General features: G+C 49.9%; 1 protein-coding gene across 1 annotated transcript; it reads left to right on the plus strand.

Moving 5' to 3' along the window:
• Positions 1-2,095: 2,095 nt before the first annotated feature.
• UNC119B (unc-119 lipid binding chaperone B) lies at positions 2,096-13,929 on the plus strand. Its single transcript, XM_021007982.2, has 5 exons — positions 2,096-2,435; positions 5,253-5,366; positions 6,650-6,764; positions 6,902-7,074; positions 10,138-13,929. Exons 1-5 carry the CDS (start codon positions 2,144-2,146, stop codon positions 10,248-10,250), a joined length of 807 nt encoding a protein of 268 aa, XP_020863641.1. The 5' UTR covers positions 2,096-2,143; the 3' UTR covers positions 10,251-13,929.
• The last annotated feature ends 2,365 nt before the right edge of the window (positions 13,930-16,294 follow it).

A 16,294-nucleotide genomic window follows, 5' to 3' on the forward strand; every position in this document is an offset into this window, starting at 1 on the left:
TGTAAGCCATGCTTGCCTCATCAGACAGGATGACAGGTGACTTGTTCACTCTCTTCTCTCTGCAGAAAGATCACAGAACCTAATAGCATACCTTTGTATGGTGGTGGTGGGGGGGAGATGAAATTAGCAATATCCCCAAAAAGAGGAAACTGAAATTTGGATTGGTGAAATGATTATCAACACACATTTGTTATGTGTCTACTGTGTGCCAGGCACTATGCTGGGGATCCCCAAAAAGGCACAGCTCTTAACGGGCTTACATTCTTTTAGGGGAGATGGTATCTACCTAACTAGATACATACAGAGTGTGTGGAAGGTAATTTTAATCAACACGTATTAAATACCTGCTGTTCACCAGCCACGTGACGATCTGAGCCAGGATTCTGAGTGTTCTCTGGCCCAGACCTCCTTCCACCTCACCATCATTTCTCTCATGTTAAGAGCCAGAGGAGACCTGAGAAATCATTTAGTTCAAGGAGAAGGCCAACCTGGAGAGGTGACATCACAGTTGAATGCCTGGCAAAGTGATTTTAGCATGAGTAATTAAAAAGTTCAATTTGGTGGGAAGGGGAAGGAGGATCTTCTACAATTAAGGATACCTGGGGAGCTCCCTTGAGTCTGGTAGGATGATACCGGGCCTGGGGATTACAAGTTACGAAGTGCCTCTTGTGTGTGCTGAGCACATTGTTAGGAATGGGGGTGGGTGGGTGGGGGGTTGTGGGGGGTGGTAGTTTTAAAAGGCCACCTAACAATGCCAAGACTTGTACACTAATAACTCACATAAGAGGGAAGTCCAAAAGTCTAGGTCATTGGGTCTTCTTAAACTCAAGGCTGAACCATGGGACCCTCCATTCAGCCCTGGAAGGGATCTTTGAATCCAGCCAGTTCCATTTTATAGATGAGGAAACTGAGGCCCAGGGGAGCTAAATCACTTGCTCAGGGTCACAGACCATATTTAGTGAGAAGCAGAGCCCACATCGGTGCTCTACTGCTTTGGTTGCCAGAGTCCAGAAACCCAACACCACTGGACTGGGGAAGAGAATCAGCATTTATAGAGCACCTGCTATGTGCCAGGCACTTACAATTATGATCTCATCTGATTTTCACAATAAACCTGGGGGTGGGTGGGGTAGGTGATGTTATTATCTCCCCCCCCTTTTTTTAAACACTTGGGGAAACTAAGGCTTAGTGACGTGCCCAGAGTCACAAAGCTAGTAAGTGTCTGAGGTCCCGTTCTGTTCTTTATCCACTGTGTTCCCTATTATAGTAGAAGGAGCACAGGGCTTGTGAGGCAGAAAGCCTTGAGTTTGAATTGAACTTCAGACATGAGCTGAGTGACTCTGGGCCAGCTGCCTTACCTCTGCCTGCTTCAGTTTGGTCAACCGTAAAAAATACCAGCATTCGCCTAGAAGTGTTGTGGTTTGGGGTGCTGGGAACCCTGAAATGCAAGTGTACAGGGCCAGTCTGCCTCAAAAAGACTGTGGGAAGGTCTAGATAGGATTAAGGAATGGCAAGTAGCCTGGGGTGGGCCAGGTGCAGACATGAAAGGAGGACCACAGTGGCAGGGCCACCTTGAAAAGACAGTTAAAGGATTATTGAGTATCTGGGTAGACTGGAATGCCTCAGGTGAATGCCAGGGACTGGGTCCAGGAACTGGGTTGTGTGGAAGAGTTGAGGGTCCAGAAGGATCAAGAGATGGTTTTAAAAAGTTCTTGTCAGCACAGCGCCTGGCACATCGTGGTGGCATCGATGCCCATTCCTTACCCCTTCCCTTAATCAATGCTTTTAAAGTTTGCAAAGCACTCTACATACATTATGTCATCTAAGGCTTACGGCCACCTTGAACTAGGGACCTCAGTTCTTATAATCCATTTTACAGATGGGGAAACTGAGGCCTCCCCGTGGTCCCTCAAACGGCTAAGAGGGTCAGGGCCCCCAGGGGTCTGCGCCCGGGAGCCGCTTCTCAGGTCTGGGGCGGGTGGGTTGGCAGCTCAGCGTCAGCCTTGGCCTGGGCCGCCCCCTGAGCGACCACGTGGGCCGGCTGCGGCCCCGCCCCCGCCCAGGCCCCGCCCCCTGGCGCTCTCCATAGTTACGGCGCTGTGGGGGCGGCGGCGGCGGCGGTGGCCATCTTGGCGGCGGAGCGATGAGCGGTTCGAACCCGAAGGCGGCGGCGGCGGCGGCGGCGGCGGGGCCGGGGCCCGGAGCTCTGGGGGGGACCAAGGACGAGAAGAAGAAGCCAGGTGGCGGCGTCCTGAACCGGCTCAAGGCCCGGCGCCAGCCGCCGGCCGCCGCCCACCACCATCCCGCGGACGGCGGCGGCAGCGGCTCCGGGAGGCCCGAGGCCAGGCGAGTCCCGCCGGTCACGGAGCAGGAGCTGCTGGCCCTGGAGACCATCCGGCCCGAGCACGTCCTGCGCCTCAGCCGCGTCACGGAGAGTAAGTGCGCCGCCCGCCCCGGGGGGGACAGCGGAGGCTCCGACCACCCCCCCCTTCCCGGCCCCGGGGGGAGAGGCGGAGGCGCCCCCCCCCGCCGGTGCGGACGGCCGCCCGTCCCCCTCGCGGACTGGACCGGTCCGGAGGTGTCCCCCTCCCCGCCGGTCCGGACGGCCCCCCCTCCCCCTCACGGACGGGACCGGACGGACCCTGAGGGTCACTCTTCCCCTTAGACCCTCCTCCTGCAAACCCTCCCCTCCAGCTCCCTCTCCCGGTCCTCTCCGCCTTTGCCCCTCGGCCGCCTTTTTCCTTTCTTCACACCCTCCTTCCATCCCCTCTTCTCCCTTCCCTCTTACTCTTTGCCCCTCTCCTCTTTTCCTGCTCCCCCCGCTTTTTCTCTCGCTCCCCTTCTCTGTCCTCCCTCCCCTCCTTTTCTTCTCCTTCTGTATCTTCCTCTTCCCCCTCCCCTTTTCTCCCCCCCTTCTTTCCCTCTTCCCCACCCCCTCTCTTGGTTTGGGCATGAAAAACACCCTTAGAGCTGGATACACACTTGATACTTTTTTACTGTGTGACCGAAGGGGCATCGACATGACCTCTCTGTCAGTCTCCTCCCCTGCAAAATGAGGATAATAATAGTTTCTAACTCATGGACTGTTGGTTGGGGCTCAGATGGGAGAGATGTGTAAAACTCTTGGCTAAGGATAAGGTGCTACCTCAGTGTTCTCTATTCCTCCCCTCCCTTCTCCAGGTGCCAGAGAGTAACCTTTCCTCCTCCCCTCTTCACCTCTGGCCAGGTTAGGCTGCTGTCCCCTTTACCTCTTGGGCTTCCTCTGCCCTTCCACCCAAAAAGACCCATCACTTCGCCTTTATCCACCTGGCCTGCCCCTTGGAGCTCAGCTGCATCTCCGTCTTCAACTCGCTGCTGGGGATCTTGGGGGTTAGGATGAGGGAAGGGTTATCTTAAAGAACTTCAGCCTAGGTCTTGCCCTTCTAGGAATTTATAATCTAGGTATTCCTTTCTTTTTTCATTATCCAGTCTCCTGGATTCTACCCAGTGACTGTTCTGTGCTTTCCCTGGCTTTGGAAATGGGAGTCAAGGCCTCCCAATGGCTGTCCATTCGCTGTATTCCCTTCTTGCCCCTGGCTGGTTGCCTGGGAACCTAGGCCTTCTGGGCTAGCTCCAGAGGATAGATAGAGTGGTGGTTTTAGAGACTTGCAGAGATAGGTTTGGCCTTGTGTGGTTCCCTGGCCTGGCAAGTGAGCCTCATAGAAAGGTGGCCTTAGTCCTGTGGCTGGGCTAAGATGACTTTGGGGGCTTTTTATACAGCCTTTAGACATTATCTGGACCAGGGATTCTTTTTTGCTTGTAACAAAACTGGACATAATATAGTTTCCTTTTTTAGCTTCCTTATAACTAGGTAGAATGATTTTCTCTGCTATTCTTGTCCTTTTTCCACCAGGCTTGAAGCCATACAGTATCACAGCAAAAACTGACAGTCCATCCCCCTTCACTTTGCCAATGAAGAGAGTCTTCAGGAGGTGTCAAAGCTCCTGGATTCTTTGCTTTCTAGTTTGTTTTGTTTTGGTTTTTTGTCCAGGATGGTAGAAGGAGGTGCGTGTCTTGTTAGCTTCCAGGTAGCGCGTTGGCTGGGCATTGGGATAGTTGAGTGGGGCACTAATCCTTTTGGGTAGTCCCATCCCTGGAGGTGCCCTAGACTTGTTAGGCCCATGCTCTGGGTCAGGTGAGAGCACTGTCCCCTTTGAGCCAATGTGGTCTTGTTCTTAGCATCATTGCAAGGCCGCTCACAAACATGTGCAGGGCTGTGCTTGGCTCTAGGGGGGTTACAAAGGATATTACGAGCTCACTAACACACCACACGCATGAAATGTTGAAGGACCCAGTGGAAGAAGTACTAGGACAAGTTGCCCAGGTGACCAGCATAGGCTGTATTTATAGGAGCTCATCGTGGAAGTTCTCAATGTGGGCAGGGAAGATTTCACCTTGGATCATTTTCCGCTGAATACCCATCTTATTTCTGGGCCATTCCATAAGAATGCCTTTACTTGAAAAAGGGGAGAAGAAGCCCTTTGAGGAGTAAGTGCTGTATTAATCCAGAAAATCAACACAGACAAGACTTTTAAATGTTGCATGGATTTTTCAAATTGCCACTGGCTGCGTCAGGGCATTCAAATTGAGCTCCTGTTGGAGAAAAGACTTTGTGAGAAGCCTTTATTCTTGTGCGTATTCTTGTGAGAGCTTTACAGTAGGAAGTTTTAGTGAGACCTGCATTTATGCGTGGTCCAGGCTTTCTGGTCCTCTGTGTCTTTTTTTTTTCCTTCGGGATTAAGTGACTTGCCCAGGGTCACACTGCTAGTAAGTGTCACGTGTCTGAGGCCGCATTTGAACTTAGGTCCTTCTGACTCCAAGGCTGGAGCTTATCCACTGTGCCACCTAGCTGCCCCTCTCTGTGTCTTTTGGTGCCATTTTTATTTCTGATCACATTTGACATCAATTTTAGAGGCTGAGTCAGAGCTTTAGGAGGCTGAGTGATACAACAAGAGCTCTGGGTTGGTAGTGCAGACCCAGGTCTGAATTCCTGCTCAGCTGTTGAAGTCCCCATGTGACCTTAGGCAAGTCACTTAATCTTTAACCCAGGGTTTCAGTTTCCTCCTACAAAATAAGGGGGTTGGATTCCATGGTTTCTAATCCTGTGAAAATCCTACTTTGGAGCCTGTAAACCTTATTAGGAAGGTGGTTGGGGAATTGGGGAGGGGGAGGGGGGCAGGATTTGGGGACCTCGAAATTTTTCTCCTTTTCAGATTATCTTTGCAAACCTGAGGACAACATCTACAGTATTGATTTTACCCGATTTAAAATTCGTGATCTGGAAACAGGGACGGTGCTCTTTGAGATTGCCAAACCTTCTGCTTCAGGTAGGCCACCCCGTCCTTGTAGGAGGCAGCTGCGTCCCTCTCCTTTGGGGCAAAGTTGGGCTGTAGGGCCGTGGATGCTGCTAGAATCTGCTTTTATTGCCACCTCCTATCTAGTTCCTCACCATTTGGGAATACTGGTGTCCCTGTTAAGGTAGCCAATGTCCTGCGGTGTGCTGGACATATGGCAGCATTAGGTCACCAGACCCCCTATTGTCACACGGTAGTCAGGTAGTCATTGAAACTAGGCTGTCTTGGGGAAGCTGACACTCCTTCTCAAAGGGATCTGGAAAGGCTACTGTAATCAATCAGGGTCACACTAGAAGGTCATTCTATTCCCTTGATTTCCTTTCCTTTTCTGTCTTCTCCCTCAACTGTTTTCAGGGTTTGTTTTTTTCCCTCCAGGAATCCCAAGTTTATATCCCAACTCTCCAGCCTCCCAGAGAAGCCCCCGGAAGCTCCTGGAGTCATCTTAGGGTCCCCCTGGTTCTTCAGGATTAGCCCAGAATGGGAACTTCCTAGGCTTAAGGACATAGCCTGAGTACCCCTCTTCCTGGTGTGACTAGGTTAAGGCATTTGGAACATCTAGTGGGAGGTTTACTGCCCCCTGCAGCTGTCAGATGGTTAGAATAACACAAGACTTCCCCAGCCTGGGGTCTTGCCAAGGCACTTCCTCATTTGGCTTGGTCCTCATTGGGACCCTGTGAAGTAGGGTCAGGCTGCCCAGTAGTTCCGTGTTTTTCACTGAGGCCTGTGCAGTCCGGTGACTAACAGGGTGGGTGAGTGCCCCCTTAGAGCTCTGTTCCACACCTTGTGTCAGCCTGGGCCTGGAGGAACTTTTCCTGGAAGTTGAGGGCTTCCATGCCAGTTCACCCCTTGGTTTCTTACCTTTCTGGCAGGCTTTCTGCTGGACAGGTGCCTGTTGGGGACCTAATCCCTTGCCTCACCATCACTTTCTGCTGGGCTCTTTCTAGTGAGAGGACCAGCTGGTGTCTGTGGAGATAATGCCACGGCCTGACACCATCGGTGGGGCTTTGCATCATCTCACCTGCCCTTCCTTTCCACTCTTTCTGGCTGGCAGGTTGCCAGTGGAGGGCAGCGTTTGGCCAAGGGACAGAATCAGACCCATGACTCACCTGAAAGTGGAGCCCATGACACCAGCTGTACTTGTGTTGTCCCCCACGGAGCTAACTTGCCCCAGACAGGAGAGTCGTCTCTTACCTCCACCCACCAACTGGTCGTCACTCACTCTGTCTCCTTTTTCCCTTGCCTCTTTGCTCTTTCAGACCAAGAAGAGGAGGAGGAGGAGGAGGAAGGCGGAGAAGTAGACACCAGTGCAGGACGTTTCGTTCGGTATCAGTTCACACCTGCATTTCTTCGGCTCCGAACGGTTGGGGCTACGTGAGTAACAGGGATTCCTGATTGGAGGGCCCCACTGTGTACTCTGCACCCCCCATCCCTGCCATCCTAGGCTGGGGCTTGGGTAGGAAGGGGCCCTAAGAGAGGAAAGGTGGTGCTTACAGAGGTGTCTCTTTCAGGGTGGAGTTCACAGTAGGAGACAAGCCAGTGTCCAACTTCCGAATGATTGAACGGCACTATTTTCGAGAGCGGTTGCTGAAAAACTTTGACTTTGATTTTGGATTCTGCATCCCCAGTAGCAGGAACACATGTGAACATATCTATGAGTTTCCTCAGCTCTCCGAGGATGTCAGTATGTATTTCCTTCCTTCCTTCCTTCCTTCCTTTCCTTCCTGTAAATCCAAGTCCTTCATTTTATACATGAGGAAAGTAAGGCCTGGAGTGAAGCCACTTGCCTGTAATAAGGCTGAGTGGACATGTCCTTTCCTTTTTGCCATCCCTTCACTCCTTGCAAGCTTTTCTCATCCCTGCCTTTCTAAGGCTCAGCTTCCTCTCCTCCTGTATTCCTGGAGCACCTGGTTTGTGACCTTCCCTTCTACCTTGTGTTCCACATATCTGCGTGTGTGCTGGGCTCCTTGGAGGTCAGGACTCCTGTGAGTTTGTCTTGGTCTCCCAAGCACTTGGCCCAATGCCTGGTGCCTGTTGTTCAGTCACGTCCAACTCTTTCTGACCCTGTGGACGATGCTGTCATGGGGTCTTCTTGGCCAAGGTACTGGAGTGGTTTGCCATTTCCTTCAGTGGATTAAGGCAGACAGAGGCTAAGTGACTTGCCCAAGCTCATCCAGCTAGTAAGTAGCTGAGGCTGCATTTGAACTCGAGTCTTCATGACTCAAGGCCCAGCCCTGTATCTGCTGAGCCATCTAGCTCCCTCTGCCTTGTACCTAGCAGGTGCTTCTTAAATGTTGGCTGGATGAGATTGAATTACCGAGGGCCACATATCAGGTGCCTTATCCTAAGAGTCTTCCTTCTCCATTGGGTCTGTTCCTAATTCCTTACGTTGTTGATGTCATTGGGTTATGGGGGAATATTAAGGTTTGACCACAGAACTTCCCTTGGCTTGCTGCCAGTGTTGAGGGGTGGAATGAGAGGGGGAGGGAAAGCCACGTTTCCAGAGTTCCTGTAACCATTGCTCATGAGTAGCTCTGACGGTGTCTTCCCTGATCTTGCCTGCCCCTCCACAGTTCCCTGCTTTACTCTTCTCCCCTGGTTGCCCCTCAGTTCCACGCTCAGAACTCCAGGCATAGATGAACCACTGAGCCTGACTGCCGACAATGAAGGAAGGGAGGACCAGAGGGTGGCCAATCGGGTGTGGTGAAGACTGGCCCCAGTAGGCAATAAGGAGCCATTGTGGGGCCTGGAGGCGGCTTGGGAAGTGCAGAAGTGTTATGCTGGGCACAGCACCGGGAAAATGACCAAGAGTAGATGATTTAGTCTCTGCCTTCATGAAGCTTCCAGTCTAGTAAAGGAACAAGACCCCGACAGAGAATTGTAATGCACAGTAATGCCTGAGTGTGTTTGAGAGATGCAAAACAAAGTGCTCTGGGTGATTCATGAGGGAAGGCCTTTGTGCAGAGAGTTCCCAGGCTTCCAGGATGATGTGGCACCTGAATCAGGCTTTATAGGATGACAGGGCCTTCAGAGAAGGGAGGAGAGTTCAGGCAGAGGAAGGGCATGAGCACACAGCGTGAATGAGGAGAGGGTGATTAGGCTGCAGTGATGTGGTGGGCCAGACTAGAGGGCTTGGGGAGAGCAGCCATTGCCTGGCCCAGGGCTCTGAGGCATGCTGCAGGGCCTGGCTGGGCTCTTCCGTCCCTTCTTCCTGACAGACCAGAGCCTACTCTGAACACTGGAGCACCAGTGACTTGGAGTCACAAATATCCAAAATCAGATGTTGGTCCTTGGTGTGGTCTCCCCCACGAGTTTGGCTCTTGAGGTGACATGCCTGGGTTTAGTCACAATTGTCTGACTCAGGCCGCCTCTGCCCCTGGGACAGGTCATTCTCTTGATAGTCAGAGTCTGTCTTAAGCTCTTAGAAGTGGAGCTGAGCTGGTCGTTGAAGGCCAAGCCAGGAACTGCCCTGTGCCCTGAGCTGTGACAGTGTGCAGTGACATCTGCTGGTAAGATGGGCTTCCTGTTACTAAATGTGCTGTAGACACAGATGAGGGGCCAGTTGGTTGTCATTTGAGAGAGAGAGGGGTGTGGTATTGAGAGCACTTGGAGTGAGGGAAGAGCTGTGTTCAAATCCTAACAAGTCAAACCCAGAAAGCTGAGCTGTTTCTAGTTGTGAAAGGGCCTTAGACCCAAACAAAGCAGTGTTTTGGATTCCTCCTGAGCAGGAGAGTGACTGGTGAGACCACTGCTGTGGGAACATCACTTTGGCAGCTATGTGGAGGAGGCTGATAGCTATATATAGCTCTGTAAAGTTTGCAGAGCACTTTCCATCTATTATCCCTTCTGATCTTCACATCTACTCTGGGTGTTGGTGTTAGCCCCCTTTTACAGGTGAGGAGATGAGGCTGAAATGACTTCTCTGGGGTCACACAGCTCATAAGTGTCTGAGACAGGATTTAAACTCTGGGTTTTCCAGACTTTAAGATGAGCATTCCATTTACTGTATGTTTGTAGGAGGTTGAAAACTAGAGAGTGAACCTGGAGCCTCAGGTCAGGGCCATCCACAGGCTAAATCCAGATCATCCAGATCCCCCAGTCTTCAGTGAGCGTGTCCGTGGCACTATGTTCACTGCTCCTGCACTAATCACCTTGGTTTGTCTTTGTAGAGAGAGAAGGGTGTTCGGAGGTAGCTGATTGATATGTGGGGTAAGGGCAGGAGGGAAAGTGAAGGCTCCGGGAAGATTCCTGGGTTCTGCAGCTAAGGGGCTGGGAGGCTCCTCATACCCTTGGGAAGATAGTGGGTGGCTCTAGGGGAAATGGGCCTCAGTTCTCTTTTTTGTAGAATGGGTAGTAGTATTTGTAATACCTCGGAGGGGGCTTGTGAGAATCAGATGAGAAGATACAGGTGAGGCACTTTGCAGAGCTTCCTGCTAACAAAACTGAAGAGCTCTCTGTCCTGAGTGGGTTCTAGGAACTTCTGCCTAATGAGTATTATCTTTCTGTGTGGCTCTCAAAAGATTGGGGAAACATTAACTCACTGAGGTTTTGTAGAGGTGTTTCTTTGTAAAAGTGTGTGAGGTGCTGTCATTCATTCAGTAAACATTTATTAGGTGCCAGGTCCCACCGCATCAATGGGCCCCCCAGAAGTAGACCACTTGGCGAATGTTTGTGGTAATAGGAATGAACGAATGCTTGCAGTGGCCTGTGGGCGCCTCACCTTTCTGCCCTCTCCTCTTGTTCACAGTTCGCCTTATGGTGGAGCACCCCTATGAGACTCGTTCGGATAGCTTCTACTTTGTGGACGACAAGCTGATCATGCACAACAAGGCTGACTACGCCTACAATGGGGGGCAGTAGCTTCGGGAAGGAGGGCGAGGTGCTGCACCCAGTGTGCCGAGGGGACCGAGCCTCAACGCCCTGTCCACAGCCTACATCCTGGTGGAGCAGCGCAGGGCCAGCAGCTTCCTCTCCACTACGGGAAACACTGAGCAGGGCTGCTCTTTCCTTCCCCAGCTCCTTTCCTCCCTTTCTTCTTGCTGTCCCTTAGATCTTGAAGGTACTCTTGTTGAATAACGGGTTAGGATAAGGCCTTTTTAAGCCAGTTAAAGAAGAATGTTTATTTCCACTTGGTTTTAGCTGTGTCCACTTTTGTGCTTTTCAGCTGAGCCCTCTCTTAGAGAACTACATTCAGTGGGAGGCCTCTGGGGGGGCTTCACAGACAGTTAACAGCCCTATTTTATTGAGCAGACATCCCGTTGCTGTGGAAGCCTTCAGGTTGGGCCTCTGCCTCCGTCATTCCTCCTTATAGTCGCAGTGCTTTGACTGGTATAGTCTTTTCTGACTACTTGCCCCCATACCAGCCCAAAGGAGCTTGGGGTGGAAGGAACAGGAGGGCAGGGCAAGGCAGGGCAAGGCAGGGCTTTGGCCTAGGGATGGGTGGGTCATGAGGCCAGATACTAATTTCCTGGAGAAGCCTGGCTTTCTGTTTGGTTCCCAGGAGCCTTGGTCAGGCTTGGAATTTCTGGAGTCAGATTGAGGTCTTAGCTTCTCCAGAGGGAAATTCCCAGGCAGGACTCCTCTCTTCAAATTGGCAGTGCCTTCCTGTCCTCATTTTGGGGGAGCTTGAAACCCATGGCCAATTTGGCTTCTGCCGCCTTATGTGCTCATTTCATCTCCTTAGGTAGAATGTGTTGATTTTATTTGTGGGGTAATAGTTTACTCTGAGGCTGGAGCAGCCTCTTGATACCCAGTCTTTCTTCCACTCTATTATTTACAAAAATGCTGAACTTCTCAAAGAGGTTTTATACTTTGACAGTGGAGTTTCCAGTTTATCTGATCTGAATCTAGACTTAACATAGTATTATTTCAGGTTCCCAGAACCCATCGTGGTCATCAAGTGAGCAATGCTTAGATGCCAGCACCATCTTAAAAGAAGGGGATTTAGTCTGTATAGTGTGGCCTGGAGCATCGGAGGAGGAAAGAATGGACACTGTCCATGTGGCGTGACCTCTGAACTTAAACTTCTCAACTTGATTTTCCACTAAAATTATGGGAACCTTCCTTAGCTGTCAGACCAAAGTAAAGGTTGTGGCCGTTGTAACTGTTGGACGAGAGAGTGTGAGTCTGGGGGGAGGATGGGACAGGTAAGATTGGCCTCTCAGTGATGGCTGTAACAGACTTCGCTCATCTCACTGGGTACCCCCGTCTTCAGACTTCTATCTGTTCATTAGTTCCTCTCTTTAGCCGCAAACAATTAGATGGTTGTTTGGGTAGTTTTATGGTGCTCGACCAAAATTCATCATGGATTTTTAACAAGCCGGTTGTCGCTGCTGGTCACCATTAGCACTAGTCTAAAGCTGTCTAGTGGAAGTCCCCAGAGGGTTCGTCAGGGAAAGCCCTGAGAGAGCCACTAACACTGGGGCAGGGCAGTGCCCCTGATAGGAGTCAGAGGTCGTTCCTGGAAAGGCAGGACTGCTGTTTTTGCTTGGATGTGTCTGCCTCAATTTGCCAGAGCCACTCTGGCCATTGCATGGTTACTGGGATGGCTCCTAAAACTTGGGTGGTGGGGAATGGGTCAAGACTGTCTTTCCTGGGGGTGCACATGCCCTGTGCCTTGACCGCATCCCCTGCCCAAAGGCTCCTTTGCTTGGAGGCTGGGCTTGAGAGCTAAGTGAGGGAAGGGGCCATCTTCCTGCCAGGGAGATGCCTGGGATGAGAGCTGAGCAGAAATCCTGGTGCCTTACCTGTGGCTTTGCCCCAGTACCACTGGGGCAGCATTCTTGCTGTGGTTTCCTCTCCTTTTTTCTTGGGCAGGTGTTACTTCTGCCTTATGACCTTTGGTTTTCCATTTTAGCTGTGCCGATGGGCTGCAGACCCAGAATGGTCTCTTCTCCCCTCTAGCAGAGTGCTCACAGGAGTGATCTTTGGGAGCTATGCATATTACCATTCATACCACCGTCTTTTAGCCTTACACTGTGTCCCTGGGGCTCTGTGCTCCATCACACTTGCCTGGATGGATGGGTCAGAACAGACTGTTTTGTTTTAGAATGGACTTCTTTTTCATTGATCTGTCCATGTGCAGTGTTCACTTTCCCTGGGAACAGGAGGCTGGAGAGGCCAGCTGTCTGAGGCTGTGGGCTGGTTTGGCTGGTACACTGCCCTTTACCCCTGGAACTTCCATTGGACTTAACAGAGACTCTGGGAACCCCATAAGTGAAGTAGGAAGTCATGCCCCATTGCTAAGGAACCAGTATTGGTGTCCCCTTTCTGGCTTGTATCCATATGGTCAAGAGATGCTAGGAAACTTGGCCACTATGAGATCTGATGTGAGGGTCAGTTTAGGGTCATTCTGTAGCTAGGGTGAGATGAGATGAGGACATCTCAGTTCTCTATTAAGTAGTTAAGCCAGACACCAAGTCTCTAAGGTTTTGAAACTAGCATTTGGGCTCTAGGTGGTAAGAATGGAAAAACAGAGGCCTGCCAGGAGAGGCCCATCCCCTGTGAGGGCTAGTTCCTGAGATACATTGCATTCCAGGAGACATACAGGGACCACTTGACATCATGTGGATTCTGTCATCTGGGTCTCTTTGTCCTTTCTCTCCTGTCCATTGTATTTCACCTTAGAGCATTACACCAGCCAGTCCTCTACAGAGCCTTAGGCCCAAGATAACCCTTCTCCAAAGAAGATCGTCTTTTGTTAAGTGAAACATTTTAAAGGGTAAGTAGAAAACAGATGAAGATAGATTTGGGCCAGAGTTGGGTGATTTAAAACCCTCACCTCATAGCTTGAAGCTAGTGATCTTTTGGAAATAGTACAGGGATACTTGCCTCCTGAGAGACAGTCTCTCCGCCTTTGTTATCAGATGACAGTGTTGGTGTTTGGGGACTTCTCAAGAAACGCCTGGTTGGGTCTTCATAAAGGGGGGGGGCACATCTGTAAGTGTTTACTGCAGGGCATTTGAATGGACAGTTTTCACTTGATGAAGAACACATACAAGACGTGTTACTTTTGATATCATAGCTGTTACCAGCGCACCAGGGAGAAAGGACACTCATGAGCCTCGTACGTGATGTCCCCTTATCTTTGGGGGTCAGCCGGCCCAGGGATTGGGGCAGAGTGCTCAGAAGGCAGTCCAGCATGTCCTCTTGCACTGGGCACCAATATTCCCAAATGCAGAAATTACCTCTTGGGATTGTGAGCCCAGTGACCTGAGGCGCTCCATTGCGGCCATCTCCATGTTACTCATTTCTTTCGTACAAGAAGGATCTGGTGGTTGGTGGATTTTCCCTCTTGTTTTACAAAGGATCATGTAAATTCATTGAAGTTGTAAAATTCTATTTTTTCCATGTAAATCTATTTTCACAGAATGTAAGAAGCATCAGTGACCTGGTCTATACCTCTCCATTTTTTCTGTGCTCTCTCCACCTGAGACCTTTCTTCCATTGTAATGTCTCTGTGTCCAAAGTGAACTAGGTGACTTATTTGTATAAAATGTTATTTTGTCACAATTGATAGGAATAAAAGGACATTTTCACAGCATGTGTCAGGAGTGCTGTTTCTCACCTTCCTGTGATGTCTTTATTAAGGGGCTAACATGATCTCTTGACTAACAATGATTTAACAGTACACAGATGAAGATGGTTTGCTGTGGCTTTATTTGTGATCATGCTTCTGGGAAGAGGCTTTTGGAAAAAGTTGTACAAGTGGACATAATTACAGTTTGATTCTGCATTACTCAACTCTTGTTTATTCATAATGGATAAAGCTGTCGTTGGAAGTTCCTCTACCACTCTGTACTTGCTCCATGTACTTCCTCCTTCTGATAGAGAGGGAAAACACTGGTCTTGACATAAGAAGACCTAGATTCCAGTCCTAACTCTGCCATCTAATACCTGTGTGCTTCTGGGCAAGTAACTTAACACCCCTGAGCTTCAGAACTCATCTTAGCCCTGCCCTGGTCAAACTACATTTGCATTGGATTGTTTTTTTGTACCGTTTCTGAAGGGACAACATTGACCACAGCCCTAAGGGTCAGCGGGATGGTGAGTGTACTTGGAGATCGTGCCAAATGGAGATCAGTTAAAGGAACTAGGAGTGTTTAGTCTGGAGAAGAGAAGAATGGGGAGCATGATGGCTGTTGTACCCATCCCAGGAGGGCAGACCTAGGCGCAGTGTGTGGAAGTGTCCATGTAGCAAGTTTTGGCTCAGCCTGAGGGAAAATTTGCTAATAGTCACCCAGTGGAGATTTCCAACAGGAAGACTGCTTGAAGACATGTGGTCCAAGAAGCCATCCTAATTCAGGGCCTGGCAGGATTGGAGCTTACCATTTTGAGATTCTGGGATTAATAAAATCCATCGTGAGGATCTAACAAAGCAGTAGCCTGAGAGAACACCTTCTGGGCTGATGCCTCAAGTCAAGGAATGACATCTGGGAGCTTTGGTCATGGGCTCTCCTGCTCTTCTGTCTCTGCACACTTAACGTACATCCCAGTATCAGAGTTATTCCACTGTGTCCTGGGAGCTTCTTAAAATTCAGAAATATTAGAAGTAATTTCAGTTATAAACACCTGGTTAAAGAATGGCAGTCATTCAGGCACCTCAGTGGAGACTGTTGCAACTCTAGATTCCAAGCTGTGAGTGCCACTGAGTAGGCCCAGCCTTAGCCAGGCTTGTATGTCCACTTCTACCTGGCTGCTCAGAGTCCTGTGCCACTTCACCCAATCTGCCCCCAGCTCCACAACTGTCCTTTCCCTCACCAAGTCCCTATTCCACATATTCACTGGAGGGAAAATGGATTTAAAACGTATACTCCTGTTAGAGAATTGGGGAGTTTTGTAAGGGACTTCAGAAGCCTCTGATCCAACCTATCCCTATGACATCTTTGATAAGGGGTCCCCTTTATTTAAATAAGTCCAGGAAGGCAGAACCCACTACTTTTGGGGATTTCCCATTCTGATTTGAGGCAGCTTGAATTGTGCAGAAGTTTTCTTTAGGTTAGATGTAAATTTGCCTCTTTTTCACCCACTGACCCCAGTTCTACTCTCTTTGGTCACTAAGATTTGGCACTGGGGGTATAGAAAAAAATACAAACCATGCCCCCTAAAGGTTTGCTATACTTTGAGGAATAACAGAGAGTTGTATTTAAAGATCTGTGTGTGTGTGTTGTGTATGTGTGTATGTACATAGTGGACACACATTTTGGGGAGGTGTAGTTTGAGAACTTAGACATCTGGTACATCTGGAAAGGCCTGAGCTGTTTGTTTTGAAGGAAGCTGGTGATTCTAAGAGACAGAAATGGGGAAGAGCATTCTAGACCTGAGGGCCAGCCTTTGACAAAGACAGGGAGGCAGGAGATGGGATATATACTGAGTCCGTGTACAGTCAGTTTGGCTAAATGTGGTGTGTATGAGGGAGAAGAATGTGAAATTACTCTCAAAAGGTTGGAGCCAGATTTTCAAGGGCTTTAAATATCAAGAGTGTTTTTCCCTAGGGGCAAGAGGAACCACTGAAACTTCTTGGGCCAAATGAAGGACATGGGTATACCTGTGCTTTAGGAAATGTCAACTTGGAAACTGAAGGATGAGTTGTAGAGGGAGATAGGAGGCGAGGGGACTGTGAGGAGACGTGCAGTAGTCCAAGTGAGAGGAGATGAGGGCCTGAGGTTAGGGTGTGAGCCTGAAGGAGACAGCTGTTAGTAGATGTCACTTGGCAGCTACTCAGATGTGGGGGATGAGTGAGAGAAGGGTCCAGGATGACTGGGATTTTGAACCTGGGTGTGCTTGTCAGCATTTAGAAAGTTAGGAAAAGGAATTTTATTTAGGGGAAGGGGGAGAAGATGAGTTCTGTTTTGGACATGTTGATTTTGAGATGTCTCCAGGGTGTGTGGGTGGAGATACCAATT

Source organism: Phascolarctos cinereus, unplaced genomic scaffold, assembly GCF_003287225.1.
Source record: "Phascolarctos cinereus isolate Bilbo 61053 unplaced genomic scaffold, phaCin_HiC Scaffold_4;HRSCAF=312, whole genome shotgun sequence".
Taxonomy (NCBI): domain Eukaryota; kingdom Metazoa; phylum Chordata; class Mammalia; order Diprotodontia; family Phascolarctidae; genus Phascolarctos; species Phascolarctos cinereus.

Coding starts and splice junctions, on each gene's coding strand:
- UNC119B (XM_021007982.2), top strand. CDS start 2,144: ATGAGCGGTTCGAACCCGAAGGCGGCGGCGGCGGCGGCGGCGGCGGGG. Junction 6,765..6,901: donor CTCCGAACGGTTGGGGCTAC/GTGAGTAACAGG, acceptor TGTCTCTTTCAG/GGTGGAGTTCACAGTAGGAG. Junction 7,075..10,137: donor TCAGCTCTCCGAGGATGTCA/GTATGTATTTCC, acceptor TCTTGTTCACAG/TTCGCCTTATGGTGGAGCAC.